A 21171-nucleotide genomic window follows, 5' to 3' on the forward strand; every position below is an offset into this window, starting at 1 on the left:
ACAATGAGGATGGAGGAATTAGTAATGTCGGCACAAAACAAGATGGGGAAGTTTTATAGTCAATGGGCAACTTGGTTGGAGTTCAGGGAGAGGCTCGGGTAACGACTTTGATTGGAGACCGTGGGAAGCTGGTGGAGGATAATATGTAGTAGGATCTGAAGGCTGTGCATTTGGTCGAATAATCCAATTGGGCTGTGTTGTTTTAGCTACTGAGAATACACCCAGTATTGTGGTGTTGCCATTGAGTTATATCTGTACTGGCATGTTTTTGGTGGCTGTACTGTTTTATATTATTGATTGTATATTTTTTAGACTCAAAATAAAAAATAAAGATTGTTAAAAAAAAAAAAAGAAATCCACAGAGGTCGATAATCAGCTCTGCTGAGACACTAATTACCCCACCTGTGAATGTTTGTGGTTTTCTGCAAAACAAGTACTGTTGGTGGCCTTGAGGACAGGGTTGGGGAACTGTGCTTTAAACCAGTAGCCAAATTTTATGTACTGACTCTTTAATACAGCAAAGCACCAAAATATCTCAAAGTAAAACCATACTGTAACATGATTGTAACACAGGCCTAAACTGTAAGGCGATCTCCCTGAGAAATGTCTCGGAGATCTTACAGCGTTTGTGACGGAGATTTGCAGGCGCTGAGACACTGGAAACAAATTCAATTACATGCAACGCTGCTCTAACACGCAGTATCAAATAATACATATTAGGAAGTTTAATACACACTGCAATACATCTATTCCGTGAAGTGGAAAATTAGCTAGAAGAGTTTTCTGAAGAAAGTTGTTTTTTTTACCAGGGAGAAGAGATAAATGCATCAGATTGATTACCGGTAACTGAAAAAATGACTCCATCAAAAAGTGACATTTCTACGTTCGGTTGGACTGGTTTAATAATATCGTGTTTCTCTAAGAAAAGTCACTAGCGAAATATCTGTGCTTGATTTCTCAGATCTGAACAACTGAAGTCCTCCCTGCCCTAAAATATAAGCAACAGCATAATAACCTTTAAACAAAAAACATTTTTGTTACAGCTCATACAAATCCTAAAATAAATCGGCACAGTTTCTACTTCCTGATTCATGGAAGCAGACATATTGTTTACAGCCTGTGCTTTCAAATGGGCTTATCTGCCATCTCTGCCTTGGCAGTCATGTGATGCCGGAGGAGAGATCAAATTACAATTTGTGGTTGGACAGGCTAAACTCTCTAAGGGCTGGAACCCACAAGAGCGCTTTTCAGAGCATTTAGGGAGCGGTTGAAAACACTAGCGATTTCCAAAAACACTCAGCTAAAGTTAACGGATGTGCCAACTTCCACTGGAGCGTTTGCGATTCCCAAAATCGTAAGCGCAGGATATGCAGCATTTTGTTAGCAATAGCGCTTCAATGTAAAGTATATAATCACTGGCGTAATCGCTTATCAAAACTTGCACAGAGCGATTTTGCTAGCGTTTTAAAGTTAATGTACACTGTAACAAAATTAAAAATAAATGAAAGGACCAATCAGACTTTAAATCGCTAATCGCTACACAACCGCTGGCAAATTGTTTACACTTTCTAAAATCATTCCCTAAAACGCTCATGAAATTGCTTACAAACTGCTCATACAAAACGCTAGCGATTGCGATTAGCGATAGCGTTTGGAAGTGGGTTCCAGGTGTAAATATATATAGGAAGCATTTTTTTCCTTCTGTCCTGTGCAAGAGTTCAGGTCCACTTTAAGATGAAATGGGCCTCTAGGCAAGATAGCAGTTTTTGTCCAGGGCTGATAGGCACCTGTTTTTTTTCTAGTAAGATTTGGTGAGGGCTAGCATCCACCAGGCCCCTAGACTCTCTCCAGGCCCTAGGCAGCTGCCTAGAATTGCCTTGTGGATGATCCAGCTCTGCTAAGGAGTACCAGTCTCCTTGTTGGATTTCATATACAGTGTAGTTAATGAAGAACTCATAGGGGGGAGCAGTAAAACACATAAAATCACTGGATTGATGGGTAAAAAAGCAGAAATCATAGCTGGAAGATTTGACTGCTGAAGACAACACATAGAATATTTATATTGCACTTTTCTCCAGGCGGACTCAAATCGCTTAGGGCGCTTCACGGGCGAATAGGAGCATTAGGAAGTGATGCCCAAAAAATCCACACTGTTTTACGTTCTGGTTTGAGCTGGGATTCAAACCCTGGTCAAAGCCTCAAATTCTACATCAAAGGCAACAGCCTTACCAGTACGCTATCCAACTGACCCTGCGGATTTAAGAAAACTAAACAGTCCATAAGGCTCCATTTAGTACTAAAAGATGAGAGTTTGGTGGATTAACTCCTTAGGACCTGTTCTCACTTGGGGGGCGGCGTTGCAGGAAGTGACGTCAGTGGAGCACTCGCTGGAACGCGGAAAAGGTGAGTGATCCCCGCCCGTTGCCTCTTAATCTATACGCTGCCGCTGGTACTTAACTATTTACAGCTGGAGGGGAGCGCAGATCGGGGGACCCAGGCGAGGGAGGGGGGATCCGACCCCCCTCCCCACCGCTAGGCCCAAGACCCCCTTTCTGCCCGCTACTCCTCCAGCTCAGTGGGCGGCCCCCCACCCACGGACAGGCGGGTGCCGCCCCCCCCAGATGTGCCCCCTGAGGCAAATGTTTCACCCCGCCTCATGAGCGGGCCGGCCCTGGCCGTCATTGTATATAGGACCGGATACCAAAATGAAGCTGTATACCCAATGCTGCGTGATGGGCCCAGATATATAGGTGACTTGTCATTTCAGGAGGCAGAGATCGTGTGCAAGATCAATAAAAAAAAGATTGGAAAAGGTTAAAGGGAACCTGAAGTGAGATGTATATGGAGGCTGCCATATTTATTTCCTTTTAAGCAATACCAGTTGCCTGGCTGTCCTGCTGATCCATTGCCTCTAATGCTGGGCATACACGGCTCGTTTTTGCCGCTCGATCGTTACGTTGCTCGGTCCCGCAGTCAATTCTCTTATCTTTCACCCGTTTTTCTTATCTTTTTCCATTCACTGCAATCCAGAATCTAGCGGCAAAACGATCAAATGGGAGATCGGACATGTCGTAAATGATCTATCGAGCCATCTTAATGGCTCAAAAATGAGCCATGTATGCCCAGCATAATACTGTTAGCCATAGGCTCTTTAACAAGCATGCAGCAGATCAGGTGTTTCTGACATTCTTGTCAGATCTGACAAGATTAGCTGCAAGCTTGTTTCTTGTATGATTCAGACACTACTGCAGCCAAATAGAGCAGCAGGGCTGCCAGGCAACTGATACTGTTTAAAAGGAAACAAATATGGCAGCCTCCATATTCTTCTCACTTCAGTTGTATTTGTTGTTTTCAATCGGAAATGATTGTTTGGGACCACTAATGGACAAAAAAAATCTAACCAATCTGATCAGATATACAGGATTGATCTGAAATTCGGACTGATTTCATTAATCTGATTGGATTGTTTCGATCTTTCCATTAGTGGTCACAAACTATCATTTCCACAAAGAATCGTTCGCAAACGATTGTTCAGCAAATTGTATCGTTAGTGGCCACCTTGACAGGAATTCTAGGGGGATAGTGTACAGTATAATCTCCATTGCAGACCTCATTCTACAGGGAGTGCAGAATTATTAGGCAAGTTGTATTTTTGAGGAATAATTTTATTATTGAACAACAACCATGTTCTCAATGAACCCAAAAAACTCATTAATATCAAAGCTGAATATTTTTGAAAGTAGTTTTTAGTTTTAGCTATTTTAGGGGGTTATCTGTGTGTGCAGGTGACTATTACTGTGCATAATTATTATGCAACTTAACAAAAAACAAATCTATACCAAATTTAAATTATTTATTTGTACCAGTGAAACCAATATAACATCTCAACATTCACAAATATACATTTCTGACATTCAAAAACAAAACAAAAACAAATCAGTGACCAATATAGCCACCTTTCTTTGCAAGGACACTCAAAAGCCTGCCATCCATGGATTCTGTCAGTGTTTTGATCTGTTCACCATCAACATTGCGTGCAGCAGCAACCACAGCCTCCCAGACACTGTTCAGAGAGGTGTACTGTTTTCCCTCCTTGTAAATCTCACATTTTATGATGGACCACAGGTTCTCAATGGGGTTCAGATCTGGTGAACAAGGAGGCCATGTCATTAGTTTTTCTTCTTTTATACCCTTTCTTGCCAGCCACGCTGTGGAGTACTTGGACGCGTGTGATGGAGCATTGTCTTGCATGAAAATCATGTTTTTCTTGAAGGATGCAGACTTCTTCCTGTACCACTGCTTGAAGAAGGTGTCTTCCAGAAACTGGCAGTAGAAATGGGAGTTGAGCTTGACTACATCCTCAACCCGAAAAGGTCCCACAAGCTCATCTTTGATGATACCAGCCCAAACCAGTACTCCACCTCCACCTTGCTAGCGTCTGAGTCGGACTGGAGCTCTCTGCCCTTTACCAATCCAGCCACGGGCCCATCCATCTGGCCCATCAAGACTCACTCTCATTTCATCAGTCCATAAAACCTTAGAAGAATCAGTATTGAGATATTTCTTGGCCCAGTCTTGACGTTTCAGCTTGTGTGTCTTGTTCAGTGGTGGTCGTCTTTCAGCCTTTCTTACCTTGGCCATGTCTCTGAGTATTGCACACCTTGTGCTCTTGGGCACTCCAGTGATGTTGCAGCTCTGAAATATGGCCAAACTGGTGGCAAGTGGCATCTTGGCAGCTGCACGCTTGACTTTTCTCAGCTCATGGGCAGTTATTTTGCGCCTTGGTTTTTCCACACGCTTCTTGCGACCCTGTTGACTATTTTGAATGAAACGCTTGATTGTTTGATGATCACGCTTCAGAAGCTTTGCAATTTTAAGAGTGCTGCATCCCTCTGCAAGATATCTCACTATTTTTGACTTTTCTGAGCCTGTCAAGTCCTTCTTTTGACCCATTTTGCCAAAGGAAAGGAAGTTGCCTAATAATTATGCACACCTGATATAGGGTGTTGATGTCATTAGACCACACCCCTTCTCATTACAGAGATGCACATCACCTAATATGCTTAATTGGTAGTAGGCTTTCGAGCCTATACAGCTTGGAGTAAGACAACATGCATAAAGAGGATGATGTGGTCAAAATATTCATTTGCCTAATAATTCTGCACTCCCTGTATTCAAATAAACCAGCATGTAATTCAGTTTATCAGGCTCCGGGGCAAACTGTATATCTGGAAAAAGGACAAATTCAACCAAAACCAAAAATGTGCACCTGTGCAAGCTTGCGCATTGCTGGTGAGTGTGTATAATGCGGTACTATATATCATCAGGTGTTCAGTACAATTACAGTGGGTTACGCAGTTTTCGGCCACTGCTATCCATAGCCTGCTATTTGACAACAGAAATCAGTCATTCCCCTCCCTGTGGATCCTGCTGTCCTCCTCATCTGATCCCGCCGCAAGCCCTGGGCTCATTATGTAACCATAATTACAATCCTATACTGTCCATTAAGCTGAATTCACTTTTAATTAAACAAGCCACAGGAAAAGGCTATGCTTGGGGTCGTGGGGAGATCTCGTTTTGCAATTCAGCAACTGCATTACGCATTTGGTAATCTGCTTTTAACATCTTATCGCACCTCTTGTTGTCAGGAGGGAAATGTAGTTACTGGCCCTGATATTTTCTGGTCATCTGCTTCTACTTTCTCTGGATTGGCAGCTCTTATCTGATCCTTGTAACAAGAAGAATTGAAGAACACAACGTACAAAACTGCAATAGTACAAACTATGAGATAGAGTAAAGGAGGAGTGAGACCTGATTGAATACAAATCAGTCTTATTCAAAAGTACAAAACTTTATTCAAACATATGCTCATTATTAAAAACTGCAAGATAAAAATCCCACCATATAGCCCATCCCCCACCCCATCCATGCACATACCCGCCCAGGCGTCCCCTATACTCTCCCCCTCCTAAACAGAGATATGTGCACACGTGTTAATGGCTGCGCAGCCCTGCAAAAATAGATCAAAACCTTGTTATGAAAAATTGCTGCCGAATCCCTCACAAGTAAAGACTTATGGATATCATAGGAAGTTCATTTGAAAAATGGATTCCAGAGCATTCATCCAGTACATAATGATTCTTTCATGTCATATAGCCTCCTATATTGTGCATACGATCTTCCAAAAATAAATGGAGTGCTCAGCGTCCCATCAGGCTAACAAGTCACCTCAGTATAGTATATGGATATGGCAGAGTACAGTCCTGTAATATAGCATAGCACAGCACATGCAGTATGATTCCTAGGGAACTTTTAACAAACAGGCACATCAGATAGCAGCATGTGTCAGATTGAAGCAGCAGCAAGGCACATCCAGTGCTAGCCAATTCACAATGCAAAGCAAGCAGACAAGGCGCATGGCAATATTAACAATGTCTCTGTGCAGGCCGCATGTGCATGTGCAGTTGAGGTGCCCTCAGGGCTCTTACTGTATCCACCAGTCTGTTGTTGGTCTGCTGTGATAAAGCCTGGAAAGACTGGCCGAGTCTCTGAGGTATGGAGAGAGGGATGCAGCACCTGGTTTAGGCAGCATGGAGGCGTGGAGGAGAAGACCTCATGGTGGAGGACGGCGTCCTCGATCGATTTCGCCGGACTCTGCCGGCTTCTTCAGGAGGCGTGTCTCTCTGTGGACCACGCTGCGCCTATGTGCAAGCCGCCGTCCAATCCGACCGCATGTACGGCGCCTCCCGCCCCCACACCAGGGCCAATGCGAGCGGAGGGGCGGAGCGGGCAGACACGACGGGCGCGCCCAATAGCACACCCGGCGCGTCCGCCGAGCCCCGCCCCCCCGCACGCAGGCCCCGGGGAAGGGGCGGGAGACGCCAGAGCAGCCGGATCAGACGGCGGCAGCACAAGCAGACACAAGCGCTCCACATCCCATCCCAAACCAACATCACAAGAACAAAGTGACTATACAGTAGTAATCATTATTCGTAATTAGAAACCGCCTATCATATGTATATGTGGCTTTACAAAACCACGAATTTAAATAGGTAATTTAAATCACAGTACATAATTCCGCTCACTCTTACATTTTGACTACCCCCCACCATAAAAAAGGAAGAGATGTACATGCCTGCACATCCCTATCCAGATGGGGATCAAGCCAATTATGGCATAAACACAAATCAAGAAATTTCTTTCTCCCTAAACATCATGCGGAAAATTAGATGTGAGATGCCCCAGCAGGGAGCCCCCAAAGCCCCTCCCACTAGAAAAGCAACACATACCCTTCAGGTGTAGGATGCTGCGCCAAAACTCCCTAAGGTGGCAGAAAGGTAACATAGCTTGTGTTTTCATTGAGGCCTGGTTCCTTAGTTGCCTCCAAATCAAATATCCACCTTGCTTCACGTTGTAGAAGCAAGCGATCCATGTTACCACCTCTTGCAGAGTTATGAATTCTGTCCAGACCAACAAAACGCACATGTTGAAACCTGCCACCGTGAGCGGACTTAAAATGTTTCGCCACGGGAGTAAGGTTATTATAATTTGGACTTTTGATACTTGTGATATGTTGCGAGATGCGTGTACGAAATTCATTCTTGGTCTTTCCCACATAAAAGGCCCCGCAAGTGCAGAGCAACAAGTAAACCACAAGAGTAGTACTACAATTTACATAGTGTGGGAAACACCAATCCCGGCCATCCGGGAGGCGGACCGATCTGCCCACCTGAATGTAACGGCATACCGAACAACCACCACAAGTATATGTACCAGTCACCTTACAGTGCTTCTTGTTGGCCCGAGGATCGACAAAATGACTGTTAACCAAAAGATCCCGTAGGGACGGTGCCCTCCGGAATGAATAGAGGGGAGTTTGTGTTAACACTGTGCTCAATTTGGCATCATTAGTGAGGATGTGCCAATGCTTATCCAATATCCTCGAAACCTCTCTATGCTGTGCCGAGAATCTGGTACAGAACCTGATTACTTCTGACCTCTCGCTGGCGGGACATCTACTTCTATCCAATAGGGCAGATCTATTACTGGCATTAGCTCTCTTATAAGCTTTGATAAGAGTCTTATTCTTATATCCTCTTTGTCTGAATCTCGATCTCAGCTGCAAGGCCTCCCTCTGAAAGGCATCATCCTCTGAACAGTTGCGTCGAATCCGCAAATACTGTCCAGTAGGGATACCATTAATGGTATGTTTTGGATGGAAACTTTCTGCTCTCAGAAGTGCATTTGTTGCCGTTTCTTTCCTATATAAACTTGTAGAGACAAGGCCCGCAGCCGAGACCGAGATCAGAAGATCCAGAAATGGAACCTCAACATGACTCATGTGCACAGTAAACCTCAAATTCCAAATGTTTTTATTAATAATTGTAATGAATTGTAGCAATAATTCTTTGCCACCCGTCCAAAAAAGCAAGATGTCGTCAATGTACCTGTGCCAGGCCAATGCGTGGCACAGGTACATTGCCAGGCCCTCATTGGAAAACAGCTCTCTCTCCCACGCCCCCAGGTACATGTTGGCATACGACGGAGCACACGTGGTGCCCATCGCTGCCCCCTGCACCTGGAGGTAATGGGTGTCCTCAAACAAAAAGATATTGTTTCTCAAAATAAAATCCAGAAGAGTCAACAGAAACATATTATGTGCAGTATTCTGTATGCTCAACTCCCCCAAAAATATCCTAACAGCCTCCACACCCAAATCGTGTGGTATACTTGAATAGAGGGCCTCCACGTCCAGAGTCACAAGCAACACACCAGGAGGAAGCTGAAGATTTTCTAAAATCTGCAGCAAGTATGATGAATCTCGAACATATGATGGCAATGCACACACGTGCGGCTGAAGATGTCTATCTATATATGCGCTTGCCCGTTCAGTGAGAGATCCCCTACCCGATACTATCGGGCGCCCCGGGGTTTTTTTGAGGTCTTTGTGAACTTTGGGAAGTGAATAGAATGTTGGCAAAACCGGATTAAGTACCTTCAAAAACGTCACTATATCCAAATCAATTACCGTGCGGGAAAAAGCGTCATCTATTATTGCAAATAGCTCCCCCTGGCAGCGTGCAGCTCTGGACGGGGAGACCCTCACATAACAATCCTGGTTCTTCAAGATATCCAGGCACATCTCTCTGTAACGCTCGGCCCTCATCAGCACAATGTTTCCCCCTTTATCTGAGGGTTTAATGACCCATTTTTTGTTTAACATTAGCTCTGTAAGTGTGTTGCGTTCAGACAAATCCAGATTGTCACCATCTGTCTTATGTCCTCTTAGTTTGGAAATGTCCCTTTCTACCACCTCCATGAAAGTTTTCAAATTAGGGAAAAGAGAAAAAGGTGGAAATTTTTTTGAAGTGTTCCGTAGTCCCACCTCCTCTAGGGTAGGGACAAAATAAGATGCATATACATTTGTATGTTCGATTTGAGAACAAACCTCAGTATCTCCTTGTAACTCTTTTAAAGCTTGGATGATAGCAAGATCCTCATCTGACCACGGCTTCTCTAAAATGCTTGAGGGGATTTTTTTAGGTTTATCACCGTAGAGGGCCTGTAATAAAATACGTCGTCCAAACAAATGCAGATCCACTATTGTATCAAACACATTTATATTGTATGTGGGACAAAACCCCAAACCCTTCGACAATAATGACAGGTATTCCTGAGGGATCTCCTCATCTGTCAAGTTGATAACTTCTAGATCTGCACTTGAGGCTTTGGCTCCTCTACTGTTGGTTTCTGTCACCTTCCCACCTTCTGCCCGGTGGCTAAAAAAGCCGAGGCCGAAGATGAGGAAGGTAACCCACCATCTGAATCCTCCTGACATGACGACTCAGTATCCTTACTTATGTTGTCCTGTTCTTTACTCTTTTTACTCCCTGTTTTACTAGGGTTCTGCCCAGCTTGTTTCTGTCTTAAATTATATTGCTTTGGATTATCCTTCCCAGAGGCAGAGCTATCCGAGGCGGGAATGCTGCTGCCTATGGAGGAGTCTGATTCATCTGCAGCCCGAGGCTGTTTTGGAGGGTCTTTCCTCGGAGATTTAGGTTTAATTGGGGGCCGCCTCCTCGGATTGTTCCACCTATATGCGGAACCAATTTTATATGCCGTTCTATCACGTAGGACCTTTTGGTCCCTATGTATAACCAAATTCTTGTTAAATTGAGTGATATGTTTATCTAATTCTTCACTACGGATTTTATATAATGGATCTCTCTCAAAAGGTTTTAAAGAGTCGGAAACTCTCTGAATTTCCTCCTCAATTGTTTTTAAATCCTCTGTATCCAATTCATTCATCAAAGTCAGGCAGATTTTTGCACAGCACTCAAAGTTCCTCTCCCATCGTTTTTTGAAATCTTCCGTCAGATTCCGACGATGGGGGAAGATCTGAAACCGTAGCCAAAGAGGAGCAAACTGGTCATCCAAGTATATCTTATTGTATTTCAAATTCCACCAAAGTTTGGATTTCCTTTCATATAATTTAGTTAGCTTTCTAAAGCCACCATTAGTTAATTGTTGTGCATCCCTAACCCCCTGCGTCTGTGTGCAATCCTTCTCCACCCGGGCCAGAAGGCTATCCCACTGGAGCATCTCACCTCTCCGACTGTGAATGACACCCCTAGTGAAATCCCTGATCCTGAGGATCAAATTAGCCCACACTACCTGGGTATTAATCTCGCCGGGCACAAAGGGGTGTGGTCAATTTGTGGTCATCCAGGCCCCCCACTCCAAAATTGCAATAGTACAAACTATGAGATAGAGTAAAGGAGGAGTGAGACCTGATTGAATACAAATCAGTCTTATTCAAAAGTACAAAACTTTATTCAAACATATGCTCATTATTAAAAACTGCAAGATAAAAATCCCACCATATAGCCCATCCCCCACCCCATCCATGCACATACCCGCCCAGGCGTCCCCTATACTCTCCCCCTCCTAAACAGAGATATGTGCACACGTGTTAATGGCTGCGCAGCCCTGCAAAAATAGATCAAAACCTTGTTATGAAAAATTGCTGCCGAATCCCTCACAAGTAAAGACTTATGGATATCATAGGAAGTTCATTTGAAAAATGGATTCCAGAGCATTCATCCAGTACATAATGATTCTTTCATGTCATATAGCCTCCTATATTGTGCATACGATCTTCCAAAAATAAATGGAGTGCTCAGCGTCCCATCAGGCTAACAAGTCACCTCAGTATAGTATATTGATATGGCAGAGTACAGTCCTGTAATATAGCATAGCACAGCACATGCAGTATGATTCCTAGGGAACTTTTAACAAACAGGCACATCAGATAGCAGCATGTGTCAGATTGAAGCAGCAGCAAGGCACATCCAGTGTTAGCCAATTCACAATGCAAAGCAAGCAGACAAGGCGCATGGCAATATTAACAATGTCTCTGTGCAGGCCGCATGTGCATGTGCAGTTGAGGTGCCCTCAGGGCTCTTACTGTATCCACCAGTCTGTTGTTGGTCTGCTGTGATAAAGCCTGGAAAGACTGGCCGAGTCTCTGAGGTACAAAACTGGTTAGAGCTTTAGTAACTCTGTACCGATACTGCTTCAGTTTATTACTTAAAGAGACACTGAAGCGAAAAAAAAAATGATGATATGATTTGTATGTGTAGTACAGCTAAGAAATAAAACATTAAGATCAGATACATCAGTGTAATTGTTTCCAGTACAGGAAGAGTTAAGAAACTCCAGTTGTTATCTCTATGCAAAAAAGCAATTAAGCTCTGTGGAGAGGGCGGTTATCTGACTTTTATTATCTCAAGTGTTATTGAACTATTTACTTTTTCTCTGCCAGAGGAGAGGTCATTAGTTCACAGACTGCTCTGAAAGAATAATTTTGAATGCAGAGTGTTGTGTAATCTGCACATATTAGAGAATTATGCAATGTTAGAAAACACACTATATACCTGAAAATAAAAATATGAGAATATTTTTTTTGCTGCTAAACTTCTAGTAATTATTCATAGTACACAACCAATTCATTATATCATATATTTTTTTCGCTTCAGTGTCTCTTTAAAGGACAACTGTAGTGAAAAGAATATGGAGGCTGCCATATTAATTTCCTGTTAAACAATACCAGTTGCCTGGCTGTCCCGTTGATCTCCTTGGCTGCAGTAGTGACTGAATCACACTACTGAAACAAGCATGCAGCTAATCTAGTCAGACTTCAGTCAGAAACATCCGATTTGCATGCTTGTTCCGGTTCAGTTGTATTACTATTTTCACTACTAAATGATTTCTTTCTTGCAATCAAAAAAATAGTTGTTCCTCAGCGGTGACTTCCTTTACGTACTTCGGCAAAAGAGACCAGGACATGTTGCCGTTGAGACTCTAATTCCCTATAAACTAAACAAGCCTCGCCCACAGGTTATCAGAGAGCCTTGGCAGTAGCAAGGGCTCAAGGGAGCTCAGTCTGGGCAGGAGGAGGGGGAGGTGTTACTAGCCATTGATTTCAGAGGCAGAGGGGAGGAGGGGGGGGGGATTAGGTTTTTTTCACAGTTTGAGTGCTCAAGATACAGATAAGCCTGCCTCTGTGTAATGTTTACAAACATGGCCGCTGTCATTGTATCACAGGAAGAAATAATAATTTTCTATTAAAGCTGTTTGCAGCTAGATATGCTGTGTAAACTATCTAAACTTTAGGTAACATATATAGACAAGTTACTTGTTATAGTTAGTTTTTCATCTCGGATCCGCTTTAACGCCACCCCAGACTTTTAGCAGGAACATAGCGAGCTGTCTTTTGGGCTTCACCGCGTGCCAAAATTTGGCTGTGGCCATTTTACATGCATGCATTGCTGTGACCCAGGATCTAATCCACCACCAGGGTGCAGCTACCATCCTGTAATGTGCCCTTTAAAGGACAACTGAAGCAAGAGGGATATGGAGGCTGCCATATTTATTGCCTTTTAAGCAATACTAGTTGCCTGGCTGTCCTGCTAATCCTCAGCCTTTAGTACTTTAGCCATAGACCCTGAACAAGCATGCTGCAGATCAGGTGTTTCTGACATCCTTCTCAGATCTGACAAGATTGGCTGCATGCTTGTTTCTGGTGTAATTCAGACACTACTGCACCCAAATAGATCATCAGGGCTGCCAGGCAACTGGTATTGTTTAAAAGGAAATAAATATGGCAGTCTCCATAGCCCTTTTACTTCATGAGTCCTTTCAGTGCAGAGCATAGGCCATAATGATAATTAAGGCTATAGCGGTACTCAGTGACTCATTTTTCAGCTGCGATTGGCAAAGCTCAAATTAGAAAAAAAATGTAATTCAGATACTGGCAATAGGCGGTCCCTGAATTACGTGTGTGTCCCCCCCTCTGAGTTGTGACACCTCGGATGGGGAATAACATTAGCACCACCCCAGACTCAGGCCCAGTGCACACCAAAACCGCCAGCAGATCCGCAAAACGCTAGAGGTTTTTGGAGCAGATTTCAGAGCGATTCTAGGCATGTTTAGAGAGGTTTTCTAACCATGCCTAGCGTTTTCTGGAGCGTTTGTGTAGCAGATTACAAATATTGTTACAGTAAAGCTGTTACTGAACAGTTTCTGTAACAAAAACGCCTGGAAAACCGCTTTGTTGTAGCGTTTTTCAGAGCAGTTTGAGCCTTTCCTATACTTTACATTGAGGCAGAAACGCTTCTGCAAACCCCAAAAGTGCTGCAGGAGCTGTGTTTGCGGTTTGCTAAAAACCTCAATCCGCTGGTGTGCACCATCCCATAGAGATACATTAGCCAAGCATTTTCATAGGCGGAAGTGGTTTGCGTAACGCTTCAAAAACCGCTCGGTGTGCACCAGGCCTTACAGCTGGTGCAGGGTGAGCCGCTTTCATGGAGGCAGGCATATTGTTACAATCCTGTTCTTTCAAATTAGCCTCTCGTCCGTGGCAGCCAGCGGACACAGCAGAGAGATCATATTACAACGTGTGATTAGTCACAAGATGAATGGGAATTAGACCGGCTAAACTCAGTAAATACATACAGGTTGCATTTCTCTGTTTTCCTTCTGCCCTGTGCAAAAGTTCAGCTCCACTTTAACAAGGATTCCTGTGACATATGCCTGTCACTAAAATAAACAAAGATCAGTTCTTGTTACTGCAATAGGCAGGGTGCAGTCCAGTTACGAGGTTTGTCGTTCAGCATGTAAGCTTTATGAGATGTAATGGAGATGCAGTGAGGCCCCCCCCCCCACATCTACAGCCTCCATACTGTACACATGACCACCCAGGAGGACCTGGAAGTTACATTCCACACAGCCCAGGAGGCAGCTTGCATTCACACAGGCCAGGGTGTGAGATTTCTCTTCCCCTGAACTCTTCCTACTTTATCACACTTGACACAAAGAGACAAATACTGTGCAGAAGATGAAATTTCAGATGATTGTAAAATACCACTGTGGCTCCCCACCACAGCAGGCTAGTCTGGGATATCTGGGCCAGCCATGAGTGGCCCCCAGAAAGCAGATCTAGGCCCCAGCAGGGTGAGCACCTCTGCCTCCTGTTTACATGAGATAACTGGCCAGCTTACAGATTCCCATGTCCAGGTATCTGCTTATCAGTTACCTGGCACATACATCATGCTGCAGATAGCTGTGCTATGTCTGGAATGTGGCAGCTGGTAGTAACAGGGCACACTGCTGTTAGGCCTCTGTGATTAGAGCCAAAGTAAATATGTCACTGCTGAGTTCTGTCATTACCTAGAAATGCTTTGCTCATTTGGACAAGCTCTTACATTGTAAACTGGGCCCAGCGGAGGGGGAGCTGGAGAAGGAATGCGGTGTGTTTTTTATAGACAGCATTTCTACGGGAGTGATATTACCCCTGGTTTTTATGAAGCTCTTAAAACATGTTGACCAAACAGTTACTATAAACCGCATTATAGAAAGAAATGCAGATCCATCAATAATATCACCTGGAGTGACCTGTGCAGATCCGTTTACACCCTCCAGATTGACTGCAATATCAGCTGGAGGTGACCCTAGTAGGATTCTTTTTACTCAGGTAATAGGATACTACATCTTTAAAGTGCTATACACCTCTACAATACTATACATGGGGTACACGACTAAATGTGAACCTGGCCTTCAACATTATCAGTAACACTGCACCTGCCCTATGATCACAGTGTGGGACTTTTCCCACCACATGCACTTTAATCCGATTGGCCCAACGCAAGGACACCAGATTTTCAGGCAAATCGCTGTGCTTTCTTACTACTGCTTTTGCTTCAATGCGATTACAAGGGAGGGTGACCAAACACCCTAAAGATGATCAATACAGACATCGGGAGCCCAAGTGGTGCAGTATGTCACAAGACGAGTGATGGAAAACAAAAAGGAGGAGGGTACTCACAAAGGAAGGTTGCACAAGGGGCAACCAGCCATTGAAAGCAGGTGGAGATCTATAAACCCGACTCCACTCGGGTGTCCGGTTGGCACTGGGTGCGGTCGCACTCTTGGGAAAAACAACAAAAGGTCATTATCAATCAACTATCAATGGCAAAGCCACCAGGTACCAATGAACACCCCTCCCAAAGGAGTTTGAAATGCACAAAAGGGGGTAAGAGGCACTCAGAAGTAGATAAAACAGAGTTACAAACAGATACAAAATACAATCTGGCTTACGTTTTAATAAGCACAGGCAATGTGTTTCATGGGTATGCGTCCACTTCCTCAGGCCAAAATTCATATTTATTTGAACTTCTTGTTATTGAGGTAAACCACCTATATTTTCCAGCTGTTTTTAACTCAGTTTAATCTACAGTACTTCTGGGCCCCACTTATCCCCTTTGCTATTCTTGTTAAATCCCAACATACTGCCTTGCTGCATTTTTAGCACAGTCGCCATTCAGTATAATTGAATGAGACTTTCCAGTCAGACCAAATATTGCACAGCAAGTCCAGGGGGCAGCTCTTATACACTCTAAACATAGAAGAATATGCCCCAATATGACCCAAATGCGTGACAGCATCAAATAATTTTAATAAACCCTATATATAGAATATCACATTGTCAACATGAGCACTGGACAAGATCCTAATACAAATCTGTTACACATAGCAACGTCAACTAGAAATCTCACCAAGGGAAACTTGACAGGCCCACTAGACGTGATCAGAATATAATTCTTTTAGGCCTCTTTCACACTAAACTCTGAAAAATGGATGGGTTTCAGGTAATTTTTTGCTCCATAGCAGTGCATTGAGCTTCAGTTAAAATGCATCTAATGTGAACTGAACCATAGGGAAACCTGGACATTACATCAGTTGTCATTTCAGTTATAACTGACAGCAACTTATTCAGTGTGAATGGACTCTTAATATGAACACATTGGCCTCAATTCACTAAGGTTAACTCCTGTCTTTAATAACTCTTCTGAGCTGTTTTACAGTTATCACAATTATATCACCATGGTGATAACTGTAAAACAGCTCAGAAGAGTTATTAAAGACAGGAGTTAACCTTAGTGAATTGAGGCCATTGTGGGCAGCACGGTGGCATAGTGGTTAGCGCTCTCGCCTTGCATCGCTGGGTCCCCGGTTCGAATCCCAGCTATGCGGCAAGGAGTTTGTATGTTCTCCCCGTGTCTGCGTGGGTTTCCTCCTGGCACTCCGGTTTCCTCCCACACCCCAAAAACATACAGATAAGTTAATTGGCTCCCCCCCTAAAAATTGGCCCTAGACTAATACATACACTATACAATATAGACATTGGACTATGGTAGGGACAGTTAGTGACAAGACTATATATACTCTGTACAGCGCTGCGGAAGATGTCGGCGCTATATAAATACTAAATAATAATAATAACACTACACCTCTAATGTGTATTAGAATAGTGGTATAATTGTATCCAGTGGTCTGGACATACTATAGGTGTAGTGTTCTAGTTACGACTAGAAGCATTGTATTATGATCATATTTAGTAGTCATGTCTAGTTTCCATTGGAAAGATTCCAAGTTAGGGATGTTGTGTGCAATAGAACTGTATTATGATCATGTCCAGTGGTCAGATCAAGTTATGTTTATTTTTCTGTGTTTGGGGTGTAATAAAATAATGATATAACTGTATCAGCCATTTGGTCATGCAAAACACTGATAACTTGACCCAACCATTAGACACGATCATAATACAATTATTGTTCTCCCGTGTTTGTGAGGGCTTACCTCTGGACACCCCGGTTTCCTCCCACATCCCTAAAACATAAAGATAAGTTATTTGGCTTCCCTCTAAATTGAGCCTAGACTACGATGGACATATGACTATAGTAGGGATTAGATTGTGAGCTCCTCTGAGGGACATTTGGTGACAAGACTTTATATACTCTGTACAACACTCCCGAAGATTTGAGTGCTATATAAATAATAATAATAATAATAATAATAATAATAATATTACACATACTACATAGAAAACAACACGCCCTGCATGGCCTGACCACAAGACATGGAGCCCAAATAGCATAGCATGTTAGTAGCTAATGGATGGTATATACAAGTCAAAAAAAGGGCTACTCCCTAGGTGGGTTGCAATAGGGGCAACCCACCACTTGAGGTAGGTGGAGACAGTGAACCTAACTCCACTCGGGGTGTCCTAGTGGGACTGGATACGATTGCTCTCTTAGGTTGAAAACAACTGGATGTCACAATTGCATCCACCATGTGGCACCAAAGGGATTACCTCCAACCATGATGGGATGGGAGATGTAATACACATTATAAGGGCAAAGAGGCGCCCAGGTGAGAATAAAATTAGATTAAAAATAAATAAAAAAATGACATGAAAACAATGACGACAAGCAGATAAGAAAATAAGATTTAGTATGCACAGACAATGCGTTTCACGGGTCTGAGCCCTCTTCCTCAGGCCAATACAAGTGTCGATATACAGTTAGCCAATAGTATTATATCAATAATATCACATATTATTACCTGACCTACAAAAGCACAATTTATATTTCGAACTGGTTAAGTAAAAAGATCTGATTGCTGGTTATTAGATTAGCTAGTGTGGTAAAAATCACTGCTTCACGAAACTCTGCTGCTCCTAACCAACTCCTATATTGTCTTTTTGGAACAGGCTGGCAATTCTGCATTGTCTATTGTTGCTGAATCCACCCACAATGAGATTGCAGAACTTCTACAAGCCCACACAGAGCACAGGCGTTCCTGCCCCGCCGCTGACACGGGAAAAGGAGGCCCATTGTAAACAAGGATGGAAGACAAAAGACTCATTCTTCCTCAAGCCAACTGCCAGAGAGAGGAGATCATCCATCTCTACATTGTCTTCATTACACAAAATATTCCAAATATGTGTATACATACACCAGGGTTTTTGGAATAATCCGAGTTTTATATGCTGACGTCCAGAAGGCAAGTCTATTCTTTCAGCAGTGTTGATTTATATTTACTTGACTAAGAGTAGAGCTCACAAACAGTATTAAAGACAAAGTGTCTCCTTCTTGCTGCCGAGGAAATTCAGGTCTCAGCACGTCCTGCAACTTCTGAGGAACTGTCCAGCATGCCCGGCTAGTTTTTGAGGAACCAAAGTATGGAAGGCTAGGACTTTCGTGGCATCTGGAGAACCAACTATCTGTCCACCAAAATCGAATGGACGGATGTGAAAGGGGAGGACTTAACCACTGGTGTCTTCTGGGGGATTCTTAGATCAAGTGAGGTCTCCTTTTGGTTGCTGGCGAATCTGCCCACCCCAGCCAAGGAGTCTCGAAAAAAATCTCAGTTTTTTACTCGAAAAAACAGGTGTGGCAAGTAGGTGGAGCAGGGAATTCCTAAGCTGAAATGAGATTGAAAGAATTCCTGAGAAGTAAGCAGAAAACTCTCCTAATAAGTAAATCTACACTGACTCAGGACGGATACTTATAATAGTCATGAGTGGAAGCTGTGCTTCTAAATGAAAGCCACTTGCTGCCTATTAGAGAAGCAGAGGCTGCATCTGACAGGTTTTAAACATGTTCCCATTGTAACTCCTCCTTATTCAGTGGAGAGTTGCCGGTTAGGAGAATGACCTGCTCATCTCTCCTCTAAAGCAAAGGGTAGGAATCTCACCTCTAGAATCCCCCAGAGATGCAAGTGTGTGAATTAGCCCAACTCAAATCTTCCCGAAAAGAAATACCAATTTTAGATAGACTGGATGGGCCTTTTGGAGAGTGTGGAAAGTGACCTTTAAGAAAAACTAAATGTCAGAGCAGTGATGTTATATTACTACTCCACAGAGGAGACCACATACAGGAAGTATCTCAGCAGTGTTTCTTTTGTATTATATCTTAGGGTAGTATATCAGTCAATGTCACATGTATATAATATCATATGAATGTTTTTTTTTTGTTTTTTTTTATATATTCTTTGAAAGAAGATCTGTTTTAATGAGCACAAGTGCTGTGAAGATATGACTAGCCTTTATCCAACAGGTCAGGAGAAAACTGCTTGCTAATTGTTTTTATACCCCGACTAAAAAGCACAATATTAACTTGAAATCAGCACAGAATCCATCCGTCAGTATTCCAGTCAGTATTCTCCAGGGGAACTGGTTATTGAACCAAAGGTCATGAGGGAAAAAGATAAAGTTGCCAAAACAAATACAAGCGCAGCATAAAGTGTTGGTATTATATATTAGAGTATAAACATCAGTTGATACCACTTGTGTATATTTTATCCTTAAGGATGATATTTTTAGTACATATTCCAAAAGAAGAGCACAAGTTGAACATATGCCGAAGATAGGACTGGACTTTGCCAGTTAAGAGAAAATTGCTTTTTTATTGGTGGGTAGATTTTGCTCTTACCAATTTTTTATAGTCTGCCAAAAGCACAATAACTTTAAAATCAGCACAGAATCCATCTGTCACTCTACTGGTATTTTCCAAAATAAATGAGGCTAAGGACTCCATGTGGCCATGATCCATTGAAGCTTTAATGTCCAGAGTCGCATTAAAAATAAAGTTAAACTGGCTGACACTAAAGTACTGGCTATAAGTCACCCCAATGATGGTCTCCTTGTACCAGTGCTTTACAGTAGAGATGATCAATGACATGAAAATCATTTTTAACATTCAAATTTCATGCAGTTTGAACTTACACAATTACAAATTGACAGAAAGTTACTCTGATTGGTCCAATTCTAAGCTTCTAGTGCTAGGCAACAGGCCCACCAATAACTATGCACAGACAAGTTAATTGGGGGCTTAGATCTTCCATTAATCTTTCAAGCGTGTACACACCATAAGACTAGAATTAGCATAGGTAAGTGGGGACTTGTAGCAGTGATGGAGGACATTAAATTAGGACATTCTCTCAGCCTAGTGTGCTGTTTCTTTATTCTTGCAGCCATTTTTTAAAACTTCAAATCTGTTTTAAAATGGAATTGTATGGAGGACACGTATGGCTACTTGCCTTATGAGTTTGCTAGTTGCAGTCTGAAGCAGCGGTCTCTGGGGTTGGGTTGCTCGTGTCATACACCAGACTGGTCCAAAATTGCAAGTGGTAGGAGCACCAATGAACCAAGATATGTGGATATGCGTAGTATAGCACACTGCATTTGGCACAGATGGTAAGTTTTACCTGTTCCCCATCAGGTCCGTTTATAGTGTTTCCGCCCACTTGTGGGTGTATATAAGGTGGCTAGGTTTTGTGCACTTTGTCTTCAGCAGTTTGAGAAAGGGCTGCATAGCCCGAAACAGCGTCTGTCACTGCTTTTATGGAATAAAAGAGCTTTATACTACTTTGGTGGTGCCGATCCGAGTGCATTTTGAATACACCAGACTGGAGCATTTACATATGAAGAGGGTCATGTACCTCAATTTCAGTATCTTCCTTTGAAGCTTAGGAATGAGGGGGGCTCAATAGGTGTACATGTGCTTCATTATTTGAATCCAACATTACACTCAGCTATTGGGGAGCTGCATATGGTGGAAATTAGTTTATATATCCAAACATTCAAAATTCCTATGGAGAACCCTTTACACAGTCAGCGGTCACTGTAACCAGGAGCTGGTAGACCTCATAATGGGATTCTCCTATCCCTAGCAAGAAAACCTCGTGAGGGGATTCACCTATCTCTGGTAGACTTCAGCTGGATTGGATTCATATACAAATTCTACCGTTTATTACATTGTCTAACTT

General features: G+C 42.9%; 1 protein-coding gene across 7 annotated transcripts in view; it reads left to right on the forward strand.

The window, feature by feature from the left end:
• The window catches only part of KANK4 (KN motif and ankyrin repeat domains 4), a 267015-nt gene extending 246245 nt beyond the window's left edge, over positions 1-20770 (forward strand). For all 7 annotated transcript variants that reach the window (XM_068239357.1, XM_068239358.1, XM_068239359.1 and 4 more), the window contains one exon: positions 18113-20770. In XM_068239357.1, the coding sequence (XP_068095458.1) occupies positions 18113-18241 (129 nt within the window). In that variant the 3' untranslated portion in view covers positions 18242-20770. The remainder of the gene's footprint in view (positions 1-18112) is intronic.
• The last annotated feature ends 401 nt before the right edge of the window (positions 20771-21171 follow it).

The sequence above is a fragment of the Hyperolius riggenbachi genome, chromosome 6, assembly GCF_040937935.1.
Source record: "Hyperolius riggenbachi isolate aHypRig1 chromosome 6, aHypRig1.pri, whole genome shotgun sequence".
Lineage (NCBI taxonomy): Eukaryota > Metazoa > Chordata > Amphibia > Anura > Hyperoliidae > Hyperolius > Hyperolius riggenbachi.